Raw genomic sequence first — 16,366 nt, forward strand, 5'->3', positions numbered from 1 at the left:
GGCTTTTGGTAATGAACCTTTGGATAACGTTGAACCTTCTTCCTTAGAGACTCTATACCAGAGAATGAAATCACCATTGCCTGTTATCCCTCCTGAGAAAGGGCTGACATTGCAGATATCAACTATGAGCCACAGGTGGCCCTGCATTTCCACTGCAGCCAGAAATGTGTGCTCAGGATGTAGACAAAAGTCAAATGGCGAAGCCATCCTGAGAGGACTTCCCTACGATGTTGATAAATGGAGCACTGGGCATAAGTCAGGGTTCTTTTGCAAGCATCCTCAGCACGTAATGCCAAAGTTACTCAGCTTCGTAGTGCTCTGGTATCAAGGCAGCAGATGTGTGTGTGTGTGTGTGAGACTAGTGTGGCTGGTGCTGTCAGGTGTCCAGATGCGTGACTGCAATTCAGCTCCACAAGCTTCTGTCAGAAGTAGCAATTCCCTTGCTTTTCCATTTGCGTTTCAGGTTTTGTTTCAGAAGGTTAGGGAACCTGTTCTCTCTTCAAAGAAAATGTTGGAAATTGCTCATCGTGCTCTTGAGGGCTCTGCCCATCTTCCCAGGCTTCCTCGTGGGTTCAGGATTTATGCAACTGTTAGCGAGCACCGAACCCTGCTCATTAGTCATAAGCAAAAAATGTTCTCTTGTATTTACTGTTTATAACATCTGCAAATTACCCTGAATTCTAGGATATTCCTTCCCTGGCATGCCTGCTGTGTCTGCAGGGATACAGACAATACCCCAGAGTGCCTTCTCCTGGGTGAGCAAGCCAGTGCAGCGACCTCTCTTTCTTCCTGTGTGGAAGCAGCTGTGTAGGGCATGCATGGGCTCTGGGCTGAAGGACCTTTCGTAGTCCTCAGCAGAGCTACAGGTGCTCCCTTGTCAAGCGACAGGTAGATTAGGGTGTCTGGTGGCTTTGCGTGTAAGGGGGACCTTTGTTTGGAAGGGCAAGCACAGTTTTGTGTGTTGAGGTTTCAGAAAAGTAGGAATACTTAGCGAGCTGGTACTTTGCCAAGACAGCTATGAGGTGCCGGTGAGGGTGTTTGCCGTAAGGACGTCTTGCAAAGGTCCCATGACCTCCTTGAGATCCTGTCTGGTTCCTACAGGCAGATTTACTTGGGTGTGATTCTGCAGCCTCCCCACGTGTACATGGTGCACACAGACATGGTGATGCAAAGCCCCCACCCCAGCACAGCTCCTTCTGTCCGCAGTAGGCTCCTACACGGACACGCAACGTCCAGTGAAGATGACAACGCCAGCTCCTAACCACATTAGAATGGTTATCTGTCCTTCCTCCCACCTTTGTGAAGGAGGTAAGGGAGATATTTTAAAAAGTAGTACTGGTTAATGGTTTTCAAGGCTGTCAGTTCAATTGCTTGGTTTGCTCTGCTGCTTTGTTTGTGTGGACTGCTTTTTGAAAAAACCGGCTACCTCAAAACTAGAAGCAAAACATCCACTGCAGAGGCAAGCTGGGTCTTACCCAGTTGCACAGCAAAGGAGGAGAACATGTTTGGCTCTCAGATCGCAATTGTTAGCAGGCGCAAGACTCTCATCTTTGGTACCTCTATAGGGCCTTCTCTCCAGGCCAGCTTTCCTTTGATGGCTTCTATTTGAAGTGTCCAGTGCTTTATCTTCTAGTGTTTTCTATTGATTTTGCTCTCCTCTTCTAGCCCTTTTTTCTTCTGTAGGTCTTTCTTTTCTGTTGCATCCCTCACTGATCTGAAGGGGTGTCATGAGTTACGGCACCCCTGGCCGAAAGGGCAAAGTGGGCTGTTTATGTGGACTGAACGTCTGCAAAAAGGAAATTCATGTGTACTGAATAATCTCTCGGGTGAAGCACAGTAACCTCAGATTTCTTAGAAACACGAATGTCATGGCAGCTCATAATCTTCAGATTCAAAGCTGGAGTTGTGCTTTCCCAGAATGTAGTAGTATTCAGATCTGGAATTATCTCTACATCAGCTGTGTAAAAATAAGCAAGCAGGAAAATCAACGCCTTTGTGAGTTTAATTTTGAAGTTCTTAAATAGTAGGAATGAAAAATATAGAAGTCTGTCACTCTGTCTACCATCGTTCCTTTTCTCTACCCTATTTTTGAATGAGAGAGCCTGACTTCCAGCCTAAAATATGAAACGAAGAATAGATTTGAGAATGAGATAAGGAACTTAGCCTTCTCAGAAGTGTCTTTCCTGTCTACGCTGCTGGTTGGCTTCCAGATATAGTTTGGCTCTACCTCAGGCTCAAAGGGTGGATCTTCACACAACTTTGAATCCTGGCAGTGTACGTGTTTACATGTAGCCTATCAGTCTAGATGCTTTTTATAGTTGGCAGAGTAAAGTAGGCTTCTCTGTGGTGTGATTTGTCTTACTGTGAGATGGACTATCATGTGTGGTGCTTTGGAGGTGTGTCATTTGGGACCCATTGCCAGCAGAGGAAGTTTGGCTATCCAGCCCAGATGTGCTCATCTGTACTCAGAGTGTCCAGATTTGGTTCCTACTCGGTCCATGAGGAGCAGACACTCAGGACGAACTGAACTTGGCTATCCGCTGGTGGACTGACTTGTATTTCCTCCATCTCTGTCGACTTGTGTGAAAAAGCACTTGGTCTCTGCTTGTCAGCACAGTAGTGCAGTGACAAGAATGAGGTTCTGCTCTGCTAAAGAGCCCCAGAGATGATACCTGTGCCCCGGTGGGCACTTGCATGCTCGCGACCAGGGCGGTGAGCGCATCCGAAGTGGGGAAGGGGCTCTTACCTAAACTTGCCAACGGTGTAGCTGACACCAATGCATGGAGCAAGCTGGAGCGGAGCTTGCTGCGCTAGGATAAACAGTGGTGAGCCAGGAAAGCCTGGGACAGCCCCCGCTCATGCTGCCAGGACTACGCTCCTGGCAGTGCCCAAGCGAGTGGGACTGAAGCTTGCTGGAGCGAGGTGGGTGGGGGTGTCTGCACAGGCTGCCTGCTGGGAGGTGTTGCGTGTGTTCTTGTGGCTGTACTGCCAAGTGACCAGGCACTGTGTGAAGCAACGAGGGAGGCAGGTGGTTTCCACCCACTAAAACTTGCCACCGCCGTTCAAAATAGACAAAGGGATGGAGGACTGCCAGGAAGCAAAGAGACTGCCAAAACAAGGTGAACCTCTTCATGGAGTTGCCTCCTCCTCTCTCTCCAGGTCGCTATCCACAGCAAAATAAAGGCACCTACATCCCGATCCTCGTAGGTGATGTGCTGAAACCTGGCGAGTGGGGAGCCAAGATTACCCAGAAGGAGAACAACTCCATTCGCCTGTCCATCATGTCCTCTGCCACCTGCATCGTTGGGAAGTTTCGCCTGTACGTTGCCGTCTGGACTCCCTTTGGCATCCTCCGGACGCCCAGGAACCCGGCAGCCGACACCTACATCCTGTTCAATCCCTGGTGCCAGCGTAAGTACCCGGTCAGAGTCCACGGTTCACGCTTACTGCTGTTGGGCTCGCCAGGTTTTGGGAGAGGGTGGTCCGGGGAGGGGAGCCTGGTACCAAGGAGGCTGGAGACAAGCTAGTTTGGGTCTGGAAATTATGTAGTAACTCTGCTAAGAGACAAGTCTTGCGGGCTGGGGAATAGCCCTGTGTGAGCAGGGCTCTGCGCTGCAGACCTGTGCCTGCCCTGTAGCTGTTTTATGAGCCCAAGCCTGTTTCCCAACTTGGGCAGCGCGATGATGCTCTGTTTCTCATGGCAAGAACACCCCCAGGCTGTGCTCTGACTTTAACAGACATCGTCAGGAGCCTCCCTCCTGCCAATACAGGCACATTTTTTTCCGGGATTTGGTGTGGGGTGGGATGTGGCAGCGTCCCATACTCTAATAAGCACACAATAGCTGTGCTTATTGCCACAGTTAAGATTGAACATCTGCAGGCAAAAGCCTGTAGGAACTCAATGGGAGCTGCTGCTCCTGCACGGGCTGGGTGGAGTTAACCTGCTGTGGCCTCAGTGGGGGTGCCTTCCCACCGCTGCACAGTCGCCCCTATAACATCCCCTTTAGTGGTGACTATTTACCAGCAACACTGTCCTCTGTGAGGAGCAGAACATTCTGCAGATGAGCCTTTTTGTAATCCAGTGGGCTGAAGAACAGTTTTTGTTGTTTTACATCTCCTTAGATCCCAGGTAAAACCAGCCCTTATGCTGACAGAATTGTATTTTACCCTATGAGCTCTATGCGTGGCTTTAAGGAGAGGGCGAGGCGGAGCTGAGAGGTTTGGCTCAGCCTTCTGACAGGCTGTGACACTGTGTCTCAACTTCTGACACTAGTAAGGCTCCAAGTCATATATTGCTATATATTTAGGTCATCAGCTAACTCCAATATTCTCCTGTCACCCTCCTTAATCTTTCAATTTTTTTACAACTCTTTGCACCAAATAATCCCTTACGAAACAAGGGCCGTCATACCGAGTGACGAGTAAGTTTAGCATTATTAATAGAGTCCATTATTCAGCTGCACTACTGTCAGAACATCGAATAATTTGTGCTGAATTCATTACTTGCCCCTGATCCAAGGGAATATAAGCAATCATTAGCTTATGCATTATTTAGGAAGATATATGTTAATGCTGAGCAAAGCGGAGTTAGTTAAGCGGGAACAGGAGGGAAAGGCAGGGCCCAAGGCCCCACTGTTGGCACCATTAGATGCTTCTGATAGTCTAGGAGAGGACAGGGAGTGTGTAACGGAAAGAGAGGACTCATTGCCAAACGTGTGACCCACTGGTGAGCAGACAAGACTGCCCCAGGTTTGTGAAGGCATCGTCAGCCTGTCACAGCTCCAGCTAGGGAAGCGTGGTTCTCCACCCCGGGAAGCGTGGTTCTCCACCCCGGGAAGCGTGGTTCTCCACCCAGGAAAGCATGGTTCTCCACCCAGGAAAGCGTGGTTCTCCACCCAGGGAAGCGTGGTTCTCCACCCGGGGAAGCGTGGTTCTCCACCCGGGGAAGCGTGGTTCTCCACCCAGGGAAGCGTGGTTCTCCACCCCGGGAAGCGTGGTTCTCCACCCCGGGAAGCGTGGTTCTCCACCCAGGAAAGCATGGTTCTCCACCCAGGAAAGCGTGGTTCTCCACCCGGGGAAGCGTGGTTCTCCACCCGGGGAAGCGTGGTTCTCCACCCGGGGAAGCGTGGTTCTCCACCCCGGGAAGCGTGGTTCTCCACCCGGGGAAGCGTGGTTCTCCACCCCGGGAAGCGTGGTTCTCCACCCCGGGAAGCGTGGTTCTCCACCCAGGAAAGCATGGTTCTCCACCCAGGAAAGCGTGGTTCTCCACCCAGGGAAGCGTGGTTCTCCACCCGGGGAAGCGTGGTTCTCCACCCTGGGAAGCGTGGTTCTCCACCCCGGGAAGCGTGGTTCTCCACCCGGGGAAGCGTGGTTCTCCACCTGGGGAAGCGTGGTTCTCCACCCCGGGAAGCGTGGTTCTCCACCCGGGGAAGCGTGGTTCTCCACCCCGGGAAGCGTGGATCTCCACCCGGGGAAGCGTGGTTCTCCACCCAGGGGAGCGTGGTTCTCCACCAAGGGGAGCGTGGTTCTCCACCCGGGGAAGCGTGGTTCTCCACCCGGGGAAGCGTGGTTCTCCACCCCGGGAAGCGTGGTTCTCCACCCCGGGAAGCGTGGATCTCCACCCGGGGAAGCGTGGTTCTCCACCCGGGGAAGCGTGGTTCTCCACCCAGGGAAGCTAGAGCGCGCCTTGGCTTTAGTCCTGGGTATCGTAACAGCCAGTTTGTTAGCCAGCACGGTGACTCTGCAGTGGCTCAGGACCTCTTGGGAAAGGGATAAACCCCAAAGAAAAAGCCTCTTAAAATAGCCTCAGGTTGCCTCACGACCAGCATACAACCAGCTAGGGCTGCATGCAGTCCTAATGTGGATAAAAACTGGGATGTGGGGGCCTTGCCAGCCCCGCTGTGCTGTGAGTGGCACCGCACAGGCTGACTCAAGGTGCTAGTCCTGGGGTGGGAAGGGGAAAATCAATCCCTTCTTCACACCTACTTCCCCACCAGCCCTGTGTGCTGACTGATCCACCTCTGTTCGTGGCACATGGGCCCTCTGCTCTCCTGTGCCCTCCCTCCCTCCACACACAGAATCACAGAATCACAGAATAGTAGGGGTTGGAAGGGACCTCTGTGGGTCATCTAGTCCAACCCCCCTGCCAAAGCAGGGTCACCTACAGCAGGCTGCACAGGACCTTGTCCAGGCGGGTCTGGAATATCTCCAGAGAAGGAGACTCCACAACCTCCCTGGGCAGCCTGGGCCAGGGCTCCGGCACCCTCAGAGGGAAGAAGTTCTTCCTCATGTTCAGACGGAACTTCCTGTGCCTCGGTTTGTGCCCATTGCCCCTTGTCCTGTCACTGGGCACCACTGAAAAGAGCTTGGCCCCATCCTCCTGACACCCACCCTTCAGATATTTGTAGGCATTTATAAGGTCCCCTCTCAGCCTTCTCTTCTTCAGGCTGAACAAGCCCAGTTCCCTCAACCTCTCCTCGTAGGGGAGATGCTCCAGTCCCCTCACCATCCTCGTAGCCCTCCGCTGGACTCTCTCCAGTAGCTCTTCATCTTTCTTGAATTGGGGAGCCCAGAACTGGACACAGTACTCCAGATGAGGCCTCACCAGGGCAGTGTAGAGGGGAAGGAGAACCTCCCTCGTCCTACTGGCCACACTCTTCTTGATGCTGAGTGGGGCCAAAAGCCAGCAAGATTAAACCCACAGCACGGGAGCGAACCTGCAGGGAGCAAGACATGCAGCAGCTGCCTCCAGCAGCGAGGCCAACGGAAAAGCTCTGCTTCAGGAATGCAGAAGGGAGTCTCCGGGTAGCAGGGGTGTGCTGCGTGCCCCCAGGCCCCGGGGAGCAGCTCGGGGTCACCCCTGGAGCACCACGTTTTCATCTCCCGCTTCTGTGTTCTGGTGTGTCTCAATGACTTCGTGTCCTGTCCCTCGGTGGCTACTGTAGATTTTGGTTTCTGCATGTTTCATTTGGCTTTGGCTTTGGATTTATTCTCATTCCTTGCCCCTACTTTTACTCCTAGGTAGTTTGGGCTAATTGGCTCCTTTATGTGCTTTTTCCCCTTTCCTTGCGTTAGGAACCCAAGGACTGTTTCTCCGCTTTATCCCCTGGCTGGAAAAGATTGTTCAGCAGAATGACAAAAGGGTATAAAAACTCAGGCAGTTAAAGTGCAAAAAAAACAATAGTTTGAAAAAATCCTAGATTTGTTTGCTGGGTTAATAGCTAAGCAGAAAAGTCTGAGTGAAAGGCCTCATTAAAAAGAGAGAGGGCTGGTGCCAGGTGTGAAAGGGGGTTGTTATAGCAGGGAGCAGAGCTTGGGCTCTGTCAGCGTCTAGCGCAGCTTTCCAACTCATCATTTTGGAGAAACATCAACGTGTCGGTATGGGCTTTTCTTTAAGACAGAGGCATTTGTGCTCTTTCTTATTACTCCTTTTCTCGTTGTAGTTCAGTTTTGACATATCTTCCCAGCCAGCAATGAGGGATTTTTTCTGCTATTTCAGAACAAGTGTGAATACCAGTCAAGCTACAGAGTGCTTTGCTTCTAAAAATCATCAGACACTTTAATATGTTTTAATCTCCTTAGCTGCATTTAAGGCTGATCATTAATAATACTTTAAAGATGCACATGCAGGACCTGATCCTGCAAAATGATATATACCAGCCCCAAACATCTGGGAATACAGCAAGCTAGTGGATTGACATTTCAGATACTTGGGTAAAACCTGCATGACTTAATGAGCAAGGTGAAGCCTGTGGAGAGGGGCAGCTTCCTTTTCTCAGCCAGCTGACGTAGCTGGGGAAGACAGATGTGCTTATGGGCATGCAGAGCCCTCTTCAGTTCTGAAACAGAAGACACAAATGGCAAGTAGTTAAGGACAACTTCTTGGAGTTTAGTCTAACTCTTGGCAGTATCAGACTACATGAAAGCAGAGAAGGGCTCCTTTGATCTGGATACTGTGAGCTCTTTCCGAGAAGGTGCTGAGTCCCAGCAGCTTTCTGCTGGGGAACATCCAGCGCTTGTCAGGAAAAGACCTTGCGTTGACTTGCGTGGCTCTCTCACGGGTGGAGAAGCATAGAGTACCTGAGCGAGCTGCAGACCCTGTGAGCTGAGGTGTGCGTTTCCTTCACCCAAGCCTCCTGCAAAGTGCATTATATTTATGCAATGAAATATATTGCAACTTTATTGAGTCAGTTGCACACTTCTTCTGCTTAAATTTCCTAGTACAGTTTGAGGACTAGTAACGTGGTTGACTTTGGACTCCTCTCACGCGTTTGTCACCCAAATTTGGCCCAATAACATTTTCTTGCGTTTATAGCTAAATCTTATATTTGGTCTCTTATATCATAGATTCCACGCGGGTAGAATTCACACAGAGCATCATCCTCCTGCTGCGTCAGCGTAGGCAAGCACAGGCAGTTGCAAGGCAGCAGACTGATCTTGGTCCGGGGGGAGTGGGCTTTGTAGATAACCACGTTCAGCTCCGTGCCTGCCGCAGCGCCGTCCCCTTCCCAGCCAGCACCCCAGGAGTTTTGTAGCTCCAGCAAGGCCCAGCCTCGCAGCCCGGGATTCCCACGGGAGCTCGCTGAAGGGAGGCTGGGTAGGGTCCTCTCACGCTCGTTCCCCTTCCCGAGTTGAAAGGGCCGCTCTGCGCTCCTCGTCTCGTTCACAAGGAGCCTGTGTTCAGCAGGGTTCCCCGCCTGCGGTACTGTCTTCCCGTGAAGGGTGTTTTCACCTTATCCTTCCTCAAACAGAGAAGCATAGAGGCTAATTTGCTTCTTTGTAGCTTTGCTAGTGTCTCAGTAATTTCCCAGGATAAAAGAAGTGACTGAAAAAAAAAAAATTCCTAAACTGCTAGAGAAAAAGAACAAACAAATCCAGCACATTTCCGTGGAATTCTTCTGTTTGTCAGATGTGAGCCTCCACTTGCACAAAATAATTAGGAGTTGTACTATGTAGAGCACGCTTGGCATCAAAGTAGTCACAAATGCCTCGTATTTTCTTCTAAACAGTCTCAAGGGTAGCGAAAGCTGTCAAAAATCAAAGCAGCTGGCTTCTCTGTGAAACACAGAAGCCCTTTTTACTTCATCAAAAAACACAAATATTTTAAAATAATTGACAGAGAAGTTAATCAATTTTCATCTGATTTAGCAAAGATCACGCAGTCTCAAAATAACATAAGCATCTCAATTGATACCAACCAGATCAATATTGATATTTTTAATCCCTGAACGAAAACAACAGCTGTCAAGAAGGCATATGCACAGACTCCACTCAACGTGCCACCGTACAGAAGAAGGTGTGAGCTCTCCTTTAAATGCATTCTCTGTACTATTTGTATGGATGTGCTTTAATAAAATCCAAAGCTCAGTGAGAGAATGCATATAATTTTTCAATGAGCAAATCAGGCAGATCCAGCCTAAAGAAACAGAGCCTAGATGATCTATAACATCTGCAACATTTTTAGTGGGACATTATGCAGAACTTGTTCAGAGCTGGGAGCTGGACCTCAAAAAAGTCATGTAATTTACAGTTTCATGAGTATGAGAGTGCCTACTGGCATGCATGACTGCAGTTTTTTGATTCATTTTCACGTTTTAATGCTCTCTTTTACTTGGTAGCCTCTGAATAGAAGAAGCCCATGATCTTCTGCTTTGTGCCTGGGGGCAGGTTGACTAGGTCATGGGTAGTGACAAGCCTATCAAGAAGCTTCCTGATGGCCAGCCCTTAGGAGCCAGGTGAATGCCACCACCCCACCAAAGGCAGGAGTGGGTCTCGGAGCTGCCCACCTTGGGGAAAACCCGATCAAACCTGCCGCTTCTCTGTCTGCCGGGATTCGGACGCGGTCTGCAGAGCCTGGTCAGCAATCCTGTCGGAAGTCTAACGGCAAGCACCGATCTCCTCAAATTCAATAAAGGCTGCTTACACCTAACACCTGCTTCCCCACCATTCCTTGCACACCAATGTGGACGTCAGTATGTTACATATCTATGCAGAATCCCTCCTGTATGTGTGTAGGTGACATAGAGATATAAACGCATCTTCAGAGAAAACAAAACTTCCAGCAGGCTCCGGTGTGTAGACTGGCAAAACCCTTCATCTGGCTGAAGCCACTGTGAGTTTTGCCATTGATTTTTTTTCAGAGGGCTCAGATTTTAGTTTATTTTCAGCCAAATTGCAGGTTTATGGGCAAATGAAGAAGCTTTTGAGGATGAGGTTTACAAGTAAGTACCAATCTGATTTGCTTTTCAACAAAAAACAAGAAATTAATAGGCTTTTAAAAGTGAAATGATCCTCCAGTAATTTGTAGTGGGATGCTTAAGAAACCCACTATGGCAGTAGTGGGTGGTAGTTTTGTACTGGCCTGTATCAAACTATCAGATGTTACTGCTTCCCTTTAAATTGTTATTTGGTACCACACTACTGATTTCCTCAAATTAACTAATTCCCATAATATTAATTCTTAGGCTGTGTCCCTTAGTCTCAAAACAGAAGCATTGGCTCAGGAAAGAAAGTCTCAACTATTGTAGTGTCACAGAATCACCACCTGCCCCGTACTTAGGCTGTGAACATCTGAATAGTTTCATGTCATTCAGGGTTATTTATGAAGGTTAATAATGGGTTATTTATGTACGTGAATCGTGTTTGCAGGGTGAGGGTCCGTGCATATGCGTTAGACTCTTGATATAAGATCAGTCTAGGGTATACCCTTTGTATATGTTTTGATAAAGGTCTCTTCCAACGCTGCCAGTTTTCACTCGGACACTTGAATTTCTCCTCGTATTAGCCGGTCAGTCAAACTACGTGGGGGAGGGATGCTCCAGTCAATAACTTACACGGAGAAAAAGCAATCAAACCCTTCTGTTAATACACTATAAAAACTGTATTCTACTTTTTTTAATGCACTACAGATTTTTCTTTGGATCTCTTGACTTGAGCCGTTTTCCATTAACTTTGATAGGTTTGAAATTGTTCTTTGATCTGTTTGTACGGACGCAGAATTGTGTCACGGCGCTCCAACTTTTAAATTAGTGGTACACAGTAGTCACAAAATTATTGATAAGATGTGACATTTTAATCATAGTTTACAGATCCTGAGAAAACAGGCAGGACTCGTCAGCATTTTTGCATCTTGCATGTTTTTGAGTTCTGTATCATATTCCTAACTGGGGTCACCACCTCCTTATTTTTATAGTCCGTTGAAGCAAGTAATGCTTTGTTTGATGGAAGAGAGGTACTGTTCATCAAAGATGACTGTATTATATGCTAAGATTTTTTTATCTGTCCTGTATGGAAACCAAACGACTGTGTTAACATTTATTTTCGGTAAACTGATGCAGAGGATGCCGTGTATCTGGACGACGAGAAGGAAAGGGAAGAATACGTCCTGAATGACGTTGGGATTGTTTTCCATGGGAACATCAATGACATAAAATTAAGAAGCTGGAGTTACGGTCAGGTGAGCTATTTAGACCTTCTCTGCCTGCTCCCAGGAGGACAAAGAGAGAGTTTAATTGACACCAGGCTGTGGCTGAGACTGTGGGCTCTGGAGTGCGTTATTGGTCTCTCCTTCAGAAAGACAAGGGGTGTAATCTTAAAATTGTGTGAAGTGGGTGCATGCCTAATCCAGAAACGCGATGTTATAATAGCTATACTTAACGATCTTGTTTTAGGGGCATATTTCAGATACCAAGAGGCTGCCTGTTCAAAGTTGTAATCATTAACTGAGGTTTCCACACTGCAGCACTATTTCTGCTGTTACGTTGTTGCTGCTTCAGAATCAAACTCAGAATCAAACTGATTTGGTGAAAGAGTAAAAAGTTGGGTTTTTTTTTTTCATTTTCCAGCAATAGGTCTTCATTTTATTTTTAGCAGCTTGGTGGAAATAATTCTGATCTTCTTGGGGGTCAGCTTGTCACAGGGTTCCTGTGACAAACTGTGATATAATCCTGAAGTTTTAAATTGCCTCACCAAAGAGGGGAACCTCTCCCTGTGCTCGACAACATCCGTCTCCAGTGGCCTCTTGCAGCCTGGGGAAACACCCCCCGCCAGGCTGGTCTGAGGTCCTGGTGTGCCTTCAACAACATGAGAATTATCGCTCGCCCGCTTTACCTCAGTCCCTTTGGAAGCACTAACCAGGCTGAAAATCCCTGCGGGAGGTGGCGTGAGAACGGGGAAATGGCGTTGACAAGCAGAATCAAAAACTAACCCCAGCTGGCACTCAGAGGGGCTCCAGGGGACAATTATTGGACGTGGGGAACTCTGCTCATCTCACCTCCTGGATTTTCACAACAGCGCAATTAAGAAAGCGGTGAAGTATTTCCTTAATGACGGATCTTAAATTTCCTTAATTTCTAAATTTCCTTAATTTCCTATGCTGACGGATCCATTCCGTTTTCACGGCACCTCCCCAGCACATCCTTGCAGAGGGGGCCTTCTTGCTCTGCTTGCTTTCCCTCAGCTGAAGACAATCTCAGAGCTTGAGCTGGATGGATTTCCCGTGTGCTTGCCCTGGAGAGCTCTTTGAACTCCCATCTCTCTTGTTTCCTGATTTAAGGGTACGATTTCATCTATTTTCCTGCAGCAGCACTGCCTTAGGGAGTTGCTGCCTCTGCACCATTCCTTTGGTTGTGTCAGTGCCGGTGTTTGCGGGGTCTGACTGTCATCCTGATGGAGACAAAAATAACCCTTAAACGACGTGGAGGGGGAGGAATTCCACAAGCTGATGGTGCCTCCGACACAAGCGACGTGGAACCAGGTCCAGAGGCCAAAGCTGGGTCTGCGTTGAAGTTGACCGAAAATGCCCCTCCTGGCCCTTCCTTCCCCCTGCAAGGGCCCACGCAGCCGTGCAGTGGGTCCACCTGGAGACCTCCTCTAGCTGAATAAGCATCTTCTCCATTATTTTTTTTTTTTTCCGTCTGGGTTAATTTTGGAGCTTGCTTTGTTCCAAGATTTGGATTCGCTCCATGACAGATGTAAGGGGGAGGGAGAGAGAGGAATGAGGGGCTGGAGGTGGAAGGTGCTGCTTAAACCAGCTGCTGGATTTATGTCCTAAGATGCTGAATTCATGGCCCATGGTGGCTTGGCCTGAGGTGCTTATATTCTGCAAATCTGGCACCTTCCTGACACAAACCCCAGCCTCCCTTGAGAAACTGCGTGGTTTATTTGGTTTTGCTAGGAGATAGCTCTATCTGGGAGGTTGGGGCTGTTCCAGAGTCCTTTGCACTTTCCTTCCTGTCTTGTCTGAAACTGAAGGACCTGGTTTCCACGCAGTGCTGGGGTGCACCTTTTGCTATCACTTGCCCGTGCGAAAACTGAATGTGGCAGATGCATCTAAGGGGGCCCAAGCCAAGAGTTTTAAAGGAATCGATCATTTTGTGTGGCTGTAACAGACATCTCAAACTGCAGAGCAAATACTCTTCTGGTTCCTCCACTCTCAGCAAGATGGAGGTCGTGATGTTCTTGGTCTTACCCTGACAATTTCCAACCACAAAAAACATACGTCTCCCTCGTTTTCAGCAATCCTGGGTATTAAGAACAAGAGCATTGCTGTGAGTGAGCAAAAGTACTAGCAGCAAGGCCGATATTATAGATATATCATACAAGTATGCATTCTGTATTTATGATATATAGCCCTGTACAACGGTGTAAGTAAAAAGCATGAGGCCGCATACAGTCACCGAGGTGAAGGGTATATGGTCATACAGAGAAATACAGGTAGACTTGTGCATGGTAATATTCTTAGGCTGAAAAATTGCTTTGACAATTGGCAGCTGGAAGCTTTAACTCAGGTTGTAAATTAAAAAGGAACATACAGTTCAAAACTGGGTTACTAGTGGGAGATGATTCTCACAGCTGCTGTCTTTAATGAGCGGCATCAACGTGAGGAGGAAAGGCAAGAAAAATGGATTGAGGAAGAAAAAACAACGGACCACTTGAAACAGGGCTGTAATGACTGAGGATGGAGGTGTTTCTTGTAACATGACTGTGATTCTTTTCTTGTAAGAAAGCACAAATAGCCAGTCACTCAGAAAAGCCCACAGGGGACTCTGTGGAAATACGGCTTTGGAAGAAATCTAGGCACACAGGAATTTTCTAGCTGAGAAGTATCAGAAGTCAGATGCTATATTGATCATTTAACATTGTTTTTTGTGAAAAAAATAAAATAGAACAGGTGGGGATAGAATTCTTGTTGCCATCATGAGTTGCCTCATGTCCACACGCTGAGCTGTGTTAGCTCTGCAGCCCGCTGTGCAAATGTAATTTTAGGGCCCGTGCGTTTGGTCAGATCAGACCGTAGGCAACGTGAGATCCGACCTGCCTGCAGCTGACTGTGAGAAACGCAGCCCCGATTCAACCAGTGCGAAAGGTGAAACGGCCCCTCTTACTCTGATTTAAATGGAAGGTTAGAAAGAGGTTAGCGTGACAGAGGACGGCCGCTGAAGGCCAGCCCAAACGCGTTGCTCTGACACAAGGCACGTCTGTGTGCTCTAGAGAGCATCTTCATGCCAAGAGTGAGAGCAGGAAACGGATTTAGTTTGGTTTAACATTTCTAAATGCCTGGATAGTGAAGAAGGGCAAAACTGGCTTTAGAGTTAAGGCTACTCTGCATCCTACACTACTGCCACAGTGTCCTGCAGCTAGACTTTACAGCTTGTCCTGTCTCTTCTACCGTTAATCCAGTTACTTCAGAAGCGTTTATGTCATTTTGTAAATGCTAAGGTGGAAGGCAACAACGCTGATAACAATTTCTTTCCTCTTTATTCTTTCTGTATGCGCTGGCAAGACTGACAGCATCTCATAAACTGTAGATGAGAAAGATTTAATTTGCAGGGTAAACTTCTCATTGATTTAACTCAGATCTTAGGCTCTGCTGATGACTCGAAGTGCAGAAAGCGGATGGAAGTGACAAATCATTGGGCCAGACCAGAAGAAAAGTGAACATGAAGCAGGAAGGATGGCTATGAGGGCCTAGAGTTTACATTAGCTGTTGTGAGGGTGCTCCTTGGGAAGGAAGGTCGCTCACCCGAGAGGATTCACATCACACACCAGCGGAGTGGACTGGAGGGAGAGACTGCCGTGCAATTATCCACCTTCCCAGGGATGATACAACATTAGGAGCAGGTCCCTGGGAAACACTGATCCCTCTGTCCGTATTTGCCCAGACACCATGAATTCGGCTTTGCTCAGACTATAAAGTGTTACTCATGAGTAAACGCCTGTTCCAGAGAAAGCAAGTCATTGCAAGTGTGGGTGATAACAAGAGAGGTGTGCTGCCTTGGAGGATGTTTGCCGAAAAGGATCCGTACAGCAGTGGTGCCCTCAGCAATGAGAGCCAGGCAGGCTCGAGGCAGAGGCAAAGAAAAGGACTTTCCTTGGCCAGGAAATGGCTGAGGGTGGTGAAAGAAGGTGTTGACTCGGGTTTCTTGGCTTATGCCAGAGCTCGGCTGCTGCCTGGGTGGTCACTCCCCTTCTTCCCACCTTCTCTGCAGTGCCAGCAGCAGTCTGGACTCTTTGGAGCTTCGTTTTCAGCTCTCTGGCCTCATTCTTCCTTCTCCTCTGCCTCTCCCTGGGCTGCCAAAGCAGCAGCTTGGTCTGGGCTCTTGCTCGCTTTCTTCAGGAGGCAAAAGTCAGACCTCCCTTCTCTGCCAAGGAGCCCTAAGCCAGGCTGGAGACGGTGGTAAAATCAATCCAGCTCTAGTAGCAGCATGGGAGCAAAAATCCTGCAAGCGTGAATCATATCTTTAAGGATGCAAATGTAGAACACAAAACCTAACACGACAAGGGGATCAGCTCCATGGAGTTTCTGTCACAGCCTTGCATGTCAGTATGAGATTCTGTATTGAGGAGATACTTGTTTTGTTACTGTGTGTTTCCCTGTCTCCTACCATTTTCTAGGGGACAGAGGTACTTTCCTTCGCTGTGCAGTTTCTCCTAAGGAAAATGAAATACATTGCAGGGCAAGTTCTGTGACAAATGGTTTCTGGTCTATTTAGGCACCTCTGCCCTCAATTCATTCTTGTGCTTGTTCATGCTGGATCGAAGAAACTGTACCTTTTCACTCTGTTTTTGAAGAAGACTACTTTAGGTCACTTGGTATTTTTGATGGCTAAGTTTTATAGACCAGGATTAATCTACATCATCAGCTTTTGGCTTGTCAATTTTAAACAGATTTAAAAATTAATTTTAAAACGTAAGCATCTTCAAATTAACTTTGGCAAACCACTTATTGTTCAAATTCCCAGCATTGCATTGGCTATGTCAGAGAAGTCCTGAAATTAACAGGTCTGGAATCTGTGAAGGACATGAAGTCCTTCATGAGCAGACTAGATTCTTGTAGCTATTATTACAATATCTTCCTATTATATAC

General features: G+C 48.1%; 1 protein-coding gene across 2 annotated transcripts in view; it reads left to right on the forward strand.

The window, feature by feature from the left end:
* F13A1 (coagulation factor XIII A chain) overlaps positions 1–16,366 on the forward strand; it is a 64,342-nt gene that overhangs the window by 18,358 nt on the left and 29,618 nt on the right. For both annotated transcript variants that reach the window (XM_075415329.1, XM_009938975.2), the window contains exons 4-5: positions 3,160–3,411; positions 11,337–11,455. In XM_075415329.1, the coding sequence (XP_075271444.1) occupies positions 3,160–3,411; positions 11,337–11,455 (371 nt within the window). The remainder of the gene's footprint in view (positions 1–3,159; positions 3,412–11,336; positions 11,456–16,366) is intronic.

This window comes from Opisthocomus hoazin, chromosome 3 (assembly GCF_030867145.1).
Source record: "Opisthocomus hoazin isolate bOpiHoa1 chromosome 3, bOpiHoa1.hap1, whole genome shotgun sequence".
NCBI classification, from domain to species: domain Eukaryota; kingdom Metazoa; phylum Chordata; class Aves; order Opisthocomiformes; family Opisthocomidae; genus Opisthocomus; species Opisthocomus hoazin.